The sequence below is a fragment of the Asparagus officinalis genome, chromosome 5, assembly GCF_001876935.1.
Source record: "Asparagus officinalis chromosome 5, Aspof.V1, whole genome shotgun sequence".
NCBI classification, from domain to species: Eukaryota; Viridiplantae; Streptophyta; class Magnoliopsida; order Asparagales; family Asparagaceae; genus Asparagus; species Asparagus officinalis.
In genome coordinates, this window is record NC_033798.1 from 125,814,582 (window position 1) to 125,823,729 (window position 9,148).

General features: G+C 36.9%; 1 protein-coding gene across 1 annotated transcript; it reads left to right on the forward strand.

The window, feature by feature from the left end:
• On the forward strand, nt 2,008–9,148 carry LOC109841169 (pyrophosphate-energized vacuolar membrane proton pump-like). The gene is made up of 8 exons (XM_020410051.1): nt 2,008–2,345; nt 4,333–4,907; nt 5,874–6,253; nt 6,381–6,467; nt 6,543–6,873; nt 7,487–7,897; nt 7,982–8,041; nt 8,539–9,148. Exons 1-8 carry the CDS (start codon nt 2,093–2,095, stop codon nt 8,746–8,748), a joined length of 2,307 nt encoding a protein of 768 aa, XP_020265640.1. The 5' UTR covers nt 2,008–2,092; the 3' UTR covers nt 8,749–9,148.

Below are 9,148 nucleotides of genomic sequence, written 5' to 3' on the forward strand. Positions count from 1 at the left end.
TTTCCAAAAATTCTGAAACCATTAAGGGGGTGTTTGTTTCATTGTTTTAGGATATGGTGTGAATTTCAAGTTTTGGGATGTAAAAAGAGGTTTATTAGGGTTTTAGAATTCCATAAGACTTGTTTGTTTCAAAATAAGTTTTAGGATATTAAATCCCCAAGTAATAAAAAAATAATATATTTAAGGATTTGTAAAATCATCTTTTTTATGTGGGATGTGGGGTGGGTTTCAAAAGCTTTATACAAATTATGGATTTTAAATTCTAAAAAGTTTGAAACAAACAAAAATATTATAAATTATAGTATTTCAAATCACAAAACATTGTTGAAACAAACAAAGTTTTAGAAATCCCAACCCATAACAAACTACATATGGATTTTAAATCCCATGGTAAAATTCATATCCTAAAATTATAGGATTTGAAACAAACACCCCCCTGATATTATTTTCAAAATCCTCAAGTTTTCAGAAAACCACGACCAGGCTTTCAAAAACTCAAATCGCAAAAAGCCTGGGATTTTGTGAAACGCCAAAAAGTCAGGGGGTTAACCGTCATTCTTAAAGTTCATTGGTTATCTCAAATAAACCAAAAGATTGTGAGTTATGTGAAATTTTACCCAAACCTTTTTGTTATCCGCAACCAGTCCAAGAATTCACCATATTCTAGACGGTTCCTCACCATGACACGGGCCCACCTGTCAGTCAGAGGAGTCGTACGCCATCCGCTCTCCTTTTTTAACGGAGGAGGTCACACGTAACTGTATTATTATATTAATTAATCATCATAAAGTAATACGGTAGGCGATCATCAAAGTTTATTGGAGTCAATCGCGTTCGTCCATTTGGCACGCGAGGAATCTCAAAACAATCTCAATCGTTAAAACTTAGCTAATTAACCACACATCAAACCCGTCATTAAAGATAAGTATTAGCACGAAAATTGAGGCGTCGGGAGTCACGTACACGTCAGCATGCTATCTTTATCTTTTTACCTCAATTAAGATCTCCATTATTAACCTATCCACTTTTAATGCGCGACTTAAAACTAAAATACTCCGGCGGATAACCATGACAGACTTTTTTTTTTGGCATTCGGTCCCTTGGAATCTTTCATTTAAGTAGAAGCTCAACCATCAAATCATTGAAATTGTTGTTTAGTCCCAAAATCTGTACAGTTATTTCTAGTCAGTCCGTTGATGAGTTTGAAACATTCTCAAACTAAGGTTGAACTACTTTTAACCTAGCGCTTAAATTTGAGGCTACAAAAAGTCTTTAAAGGATTTTATTGATTTTAGCTCTTAAAAGAAATATTTTCTAGAAAGAAATAAGGATAAAATGGATATCTATTCCTCTATACAATTGGGAGAACTCAAAATTTACTATTTATGCTACAGTAAATGCTATAGTAACATTTACCGTAGCAAGCAGGAAACAGGGTACTGTGGCGTTCTTTTTCGAAAAAATACTGAAGCATATGGAATATTGTAGCATTTTTGAAAAAAACTGAGGCAGAGATGGGATACCGTAGTAATTTTAAAAAAAATTAGTGTAGCATTCAAAATGGGATTGCTGTAGAAAAAAAATTAATGTACCGTATGTCGTGCTTTGCACTGTGTTCACACTAGCGAGGATAAACAAATGAATGAATTTGAGTTTCGATTAACTTGAGCAAAATGGTATAGATAGAAATCAATAATAAAAGGTCAAGTTAAATGGAATATTCCTTCTAAATTAGTCGATAGTGACAGCTAAGCGATAAAAAAAAATTGAAGGACTGAAGAGCAAGGTGAATGATTTGAGGGACTGAGTCAAATTATTAAAGAGCAGGGACCGAAATCGAAAAAAAAAACAGCCGAATATAAAAATAAGGGGGATTATACTTACCATAATTAACCCTGATACCAAAAACAAAGATAAACATCATCAGCTGTAATTAAACTCGTTGAAGTGCCCTAAATCGAACCCGCTCGCTCTATATAAAGAGCTCATCGCTCCCTCGAGAAACCCTCGTACACTCTCAAAGCGAGCTCTTTTGGATCCGCCCCCCTTTTTTTTTCTCTCGTTTATAGATCTCCATCTAGGTTTTGTTGCGATGGGAGCGGCGGTCCTCTCCGATCTCTTGACGGAGATCTTGATTCCGGTCGCGGCGTTGATCGGGATCGTGTTCTCGCTGGTCCAGTGGGCTATCGTCTCCAAGGTGAAGGTCTCGCCGGAGGCGCAGTCGCCGACGGCGCACGGTAGCAAGAAGAATGGGTATGGCGATTACCTAATCGAGGAGGAGGAGGGGCTTAATGATCATAATGTTGTCGTGAAGTGCGCGGAAATTCAGAATGCGATTTCTGAAGGTGAGGTGAAATGCAGATAAGGCTAGGGTTTTGGATCTGGTTGTTTTTTATTTGAAGGCTGAGTCTTTTTCTGGAGTTTAGATCTTGTTTTTAGTCGAATAGGGTATTGTTTGTTTTTAGCGCTTAGGGTGTTTTGAACTTGATTGAATTTTCTTATTTCAGTTCGGAAATTACTTGTGCTGCGTTGTGCAGGTTAAAAGATTATATCTTTTTCGTCTTTAAGAATAAGACTGCTACCTTGTCTTGTAATTGAGTTTTGATTTACTTGATTTTTCCATTTTGGATGTGCTTGAGGAGCTTAAAGTTCGATTTTTAGGGGTTTACTTTGATGAACTTGGTTTTATTCTCGTAGTTTCTTGCAGATCTTTTAACTAATTAGAGTTGCAGTTGGTCGTAGTCGTTTTTTTATTACCTTAAAATTGATTTTAGAGTTGCAAATTTGAGGTTTTGTTCAATTATTAGCAATTTTATCTTTTGTTTCTTTGTCTTTTTTTTTAATTTAAGAAAGTTCAGTTATTTTCTTTTTTGTGTTATTAGTCTTCGTGATTGTTATGATTATTAAATATTAATCTACGGAGTTTCTTGAGCACTAAGTGTAACTTTTGCTCTTTTAATGATTTAGTTTAGTTTTATTTCTTTATCTTATCTGTTTTTTGTGTTTGATATTTATGCATAAAAGAATGTTTAATTTAATAATTGTAGTTGGATCTGATAAATTGTAATTTTTTTTTCTAGATTTGATTTTGAGTAGTTAAACTATAAAAATATCTGTTTTTTTTACCTTTCTATATTCCTATTTCAGAATCTTTCTGCTTATTATCCAATTTGTCAGTGTGCTAGCACATCTAAGTGCTCGAGTATCCTTTCACTGGACTGCATATTGTGGCTGTATCTTCTTTTGGATTTGTTTACTACTAAATTTACTTGACAACTCTTTGTTGGGTGGGTGTCAAAACCTATTAATTTTTGACTCATACTTAGGTTACTCTTACGGATCTTATAATTTCATTCTGCGTTTCTGTTCTGTTATTGTCTTCTAGTTTGGCATCAAAATGTCTTCTGCAGCTGTCATTAACTGTAACCACTAGTGTAATTACGTTTACACATATTGTGCCTGTACTATTGTTTACTCTAGCTCGGGATATGCAGTATTGGAACTTACTTTAACTGATTTAATTGCTTTATTTTATACATGCCAGTCACATATTTATATGGTTCACAATTATGTTCCATTCAAGTTCTAAAGATAGTCAAGATTTATAATGAAATTGGTCAAATAAATGCAACGTTCTTCATGTGAAATTTCCTAGTTTAACAATACTGCATATTTTTTACTTATTATAGTGTTACTTTGCTTGCTAACTCAGTTTTCTTCATTTTGTTTGCTATCTCACTATTGTTTACAAAGTACCTGGTAAAAAGGAAAAGGAAGGAAGATTCCCAGTTTAACTATTCTATATATTTATTACTTGTTCTTACTTAAAGAGTTATTTTGCTAACTTCGTTGCCTTCATTTACTATTATTTACTGACTGTCAGGTAAATATAAACTTTATTACAAACAAACTCAAAACTGTTTTATCTCCTTTATTTTTCTACATATAAGTCCTTTCAGTTTTAGTTCTTCACATTTTTGTTCCATTCAAGTGATTCATACTATTAAGATCTAGGAGTAAAGCTGTCCATCTACTGTGTAACCTGATCTTTGTAAAAGTTGCCTGAACTTCTTTTCTGTTCAGTTGCCAAACAAAATTCATCCTCTACTTGGTATTTTTGTTGCATTTCTGCGGTCAGCCTGCTATGTGTTCTTATTGTGTTGTATATTAAAACATTACTCTAGAGAGTTAATAGCATTTATTGTTTACAATAATCCTGTGAGTGCTGTTACTTTACTGAACCTTTTGAGATTTTATTTTTCCAGAAAGTTTATTGTTTGCTTATCATGATGGAATGCTTGTGGTTTGACACCAAACTTATCGTGTTATTAGGAGCTACTTCTTTCCTTTTCACGGAATATCAATATGTTGGAATCTTTATGGTTGCTTTTGCGGTGCTTATCTTCGTCTTCCTTGGGTCCGTGGAAGGCTTCAGCACTGCAAGCCAACCATGCACCTACAACAAGTCGATGATGTGCAAGCCTGCTTTGGCTAATGCCATCTTCAGCACTGCTTCCTTTGTGCTCGGTGCTATCACCTCTGTGGTTTCTGGTTTCCTTGGCATGAAGATTGCGACCTATGCCAATGCAAGGACTACGTTAGAAGCAAGGAAGGGTGTTGGCAAGGCTTTTATCACTGCATTCAGATCTGGCGCAGTGATGGGCTTCTTGCTTGCTGCCAATGGGCTTCTTGTATTGTTCATCACCATTAATTTATTTAAAATATATTATGGAGAAGACTGGGAGGGTCTCTTTGAGGCTATTACCGGTTATGGGCTTGGTGGGTCTTCCATGGCTCTTTTTGGAAGAGTTGGTGGAGGTATTTATACTAAAGCAGCTGATGTTGGTGCTGATCTTGTTGGCAAGGTCGAGAGGAACATCCCTGAGGATGATCCCAGGAACCCTGCTGTAAGAATATCTTCTCCTGTTGACATCTTTAGATTCTTTTCCAATTTTCTGCTATCAATGCTTTTAAGGAATTTAGTTGCTACTAAGTCAAAAATAATTTTCGGACTAGAATCTTATTTGATATTATTCTGTCCTCTTGGTTGTTAGTTGATATTCCCAATTCATTCCAAACTACATGGCTAACTAAGTTTGTAAGAAATCAAATGTTCCTAAAGTTACTGCGTTAGAAGTGGTCAGTTGGATGAGAAATTTCCACGATTGTGCGAAATAACTAAAAATTTTCGTTAAAAACTAGGTGACACAGTGAGTAGTGTACCCCAAGACCCCACCTGCTTATCCATTTTAAAATTTTAGGATCATGCATTTAGATAGTAATTGGCAACTTTTTCTTGCTCCATAACTCTTCTAATTTTTCCCCCACGTGTCGAAGCGTATGGTGTAATAATCATTCGTATGGTGTAATAATCATTCAAAAGTTTCTTAGTGTTTGGAGGATTTGGCTGTCGTTAAGTGAATTCCTTTCCTTTCCTTACACTAGATATCTGGTTAAAGGGATAACTGGATGCTACATATGGTAAGATGTTTAATGATCCTTACCCAACCCAATAATCTTTTGAGGTCTAATTGAGCGATTGAATTTAAATCTATTTCATATTCTTTTGAATTAATTTAGGCAGTTGCGCTTGCTTTGCTGAGCCTATAAAAGAACATGGATTGTGAGGTAAGTGAAACAATCCAATGCAAAGTTCAGTGTGTAAGAGCATTAGAATGCAGCCTAAAATTTGACATTTGGGATTAGATAAATGTATAGGAAGGTCTCATGGTGTCCTACTTTCGTCTTTTTGGTTGTGTTCTTTTTTGCTATTGGCGGAGTTCTAGTACAAGCTTTCAACTCATGCTAAAACGTCTAAATTTTTATTTTTTTTCCTTGGATGCTCCTCTTCTAAGTAATCAATATTCTAACAGGTTATTGCTGACAATGTTGGTGATAATGTTGGGGATATTGCTGGGATGGGTTCTGATCTTTTTGGCTCTTATGCTGAGTCATCCTGTGCTGCCCTTGTTGTTGCCTCAATATCTTCCTTTGGGATCAACCATGAATTTACTGCAATGATGTACCCCCTCCTTATCAGCTCCATGGGCATTATTGTCTGTCTGATCACGACTCTCTTTGCAACTGACTTTTTTGAAATTAAGGCGGTGAAGGAGATTGAGCCTGCACTGAAGAAGCAGCTCATTATCTCTACTGCACTTATGACTGTTGGAATCGCTGTTGTTAGTTGGGTAGCTCTTCCAGCTTCCTTCACTATCTTCAATTTTGGTGTCCAGAAGGAAGTGAAGAACTGGTAAGCCAAAACTATTTTAAAATAGTTCATATAATTATCTAATTTTTTTCAGTCGGAATTGACAGGGAGCTACCGTTGAGTCTTGTTTCATATATTGTTATCTAATTTGTTGAGTTGGAATTGGCAGGGAGCTTTTCTTCTGTGTTGCTATTGGTTTATGGGCTGGTCTGGTTATTGGCTTTGTTACTGAATACTACACTAGCAATGCATACAGGTGATTATTGTTCTTTACTTTTTCTATTTCTCAGTCTCTTTTGATTGGTAAGTAACACATCTGTCTTCATTGCAGCCCTGTGCAGGATGTTGCTGATTCTTGCAGAACTGGAGCAGCTACTAACGTTATCTTTGGGCTTGCTCTGGGATACAAGTCCGTCATTATTCCAATATTTGCCATTGCCATCAGCATTTTTGTTAGTTTCAGCTTGGCTGCGATGTATGGTATTGCTGTTGCTGCTCTTGGAATGTTGAGCACAATTGCCACTGGATTGGCAATTGATGCTTATGGTCCTATCAGTGACAATGCTGGAGGCATTGCAGAGATGGCGGGGATGAGCCACAGGATTCGTGAGAGAACTGATGCTCTTGATGCTGCAGGAAACACCACTGCTGCTATTGGAAAGGTATTGCCTTTAGCTATCCTGTCTTGATTTATGTAGTCGGTATGCAATATAACTGTCACTATGGGAAGTATAGCTGCAATACATGTGTGTTGCCCTAGTCTGGTTAAGGGATGCATCCAAGGAGGGGTCTTTTTGGTCTTTTTGAGACATAACTACTAATTTTTTATGAAGTAATCAGTACTAGCATTGGCTTTCTCAATATCTGGACTCTTTTGAATGGTACTTCGAAGTTCACTTAAAACTCTGTTGTTTATACTGAATTGTGAATTGCTCTAAACAGTTATAGGTTATTATTACTGACTTTAGCTATTATTGCCTTGATAGTGCATGTGGGTGTCTATATATCATCTGTTGCTAGTTTTTTTCAACGACAACATATCCCAAATTTTTACATGAATCATATTCTTCCATTCAGTTTTGTTCAGGGTAATTTTTTAAGTAGTTCCAACCATGCTTTGAGGCCTGCCTCTTGCTCCATTAAATTATAATGTTATCACCTCTCCTAATTGATGCATTTCTTTTTTCCGTTTATCCTTCAGAACATCATTAGCTATTTGGTTCCCTAATTGATGCAAACCTTTACTTGATTGTGCATGTTCTTCTTTGTTTTTAGGGCTTTGCCATTGGTTCCGCTGCCCTAGTGTCCCTGGCCCTATTCGGTGCTTTCGTGAGCCGAGCAGGAATCTCAACTGTCGATGTTCTAACCCCTAAAGTCTTCATTGGTCTCATTGTGGGTGCTATGCTTCCTTACTGGTTCTCAGCCATGACAATGAAGAGCGTTGGCAGTGCAGCTCTCAAGATGGTGGAGGAAGTCAGAAGGCAGTTCAACACTATTCCTGGTCTCATGGAGGGAACTGCAAAGCCTGATTATGCTACCTGTGTGAAGATCTCCACTGATGCTTCCATCAAGGAGATGATCCCTCCTGGTGCTCTTGTTATGCTTACTCCTATCATTGTTGGAGCTCTCTTTGGTGTTGAGACTCTATCTGGGGTCCTTGCTGGATCTCTTGTCTCTGGAGTTCAGGTTTGTTGGTTGAATCCTCAATAGTCAAATTGAACATCCGTGAAGACCGTAATTGATTATTTTTCCTTTTATAATGTTTGATAGATTGCTATCTCTGCATCTAACACTGGTGGTGCTTGGGACAACGCGAAGAAGTACATTGAGGTAAAGTCTATTGCCTGCAACTCCCAAGCTTGATCTTTGAATTTAAAATTTGTACTGATACTGTTTTTTTCGTCCCAATTATGGAGGCTCGTCTTCTTACACATTGAGACACTTCTCTTCTATAAATACTGCACCTTGTTTTTGCATTACCTACTTTCTTCATTATATCTTGTTGTTTCTGCAATTCCTTTGTACCTTTTGTCCTTCCTCATTCCACAGTTTCTTCAGTGAACAATTGATTTGCAACCTTTTTGTTGCATTCATTTTTTTTTAAATTGTAAATTTACGCCGCCTCATTGCTAATAATGCTTTCAACTCATCATTTGGATGTTGTCACCACCTTCGACAAATTTATTTCACTTTTGCCCCCTAAACATAGCTTCTCTTGGCTAACTCATAATTCCCAAACCTCGCAACATGGAACTCATGACTTGATTGCGCATTGAAGTGTGCTATTTCTTATAAAGTAATTGTTGCCTTCTAATCTTGTTGATCAGGCTGGAGCTTCAGAGCACGCAAGAACTCTCGGTCCTAAAGGATCAGACCCTCACAAAGCTGCAGTTATTGGTGACACCATTGGTGATCCACTGAAGGACACGTCAGGCCCATCTCTCAACATTCTCATCAAGCTCATGGCCGTTGAATCCCTTGTCTTTGCCCCTTTCTTTGCCACCCACGGAGGCATCCTCTTCAAGATCTTTAATTAAGATCGATCGAGATCAGAGAACCAATACGCTCATCAATCCTTTTATCTACATCCCTTGTTATAATTCTTGCATATTGTTTGAGCAATACTTTTGCCGTGCTCCTTTTTCACTTATTTAGAGGTTGTTGAGATGGTAGGAGTCTTTTTAGTTGATGATCACCTAAACTTCTATGATAGGTAGATGATGATGATAAAATGGTGACGAGGGAAAAGAGAATGAAAATGTTCGGCTTTTGTGTTTAGTATGGTTTAGTCATTTTCTTTCTGCGTTTAAAAGGGATGTTTACGTTGGATCACGTGTTATGTTTATTGCCTGGAACTTCTGCATCGATGAAGTTGAGGCAGCGTTCATGCTACATACTTGAGATTGAATGGATACTAGCTTGCATCTTTGATTTTAA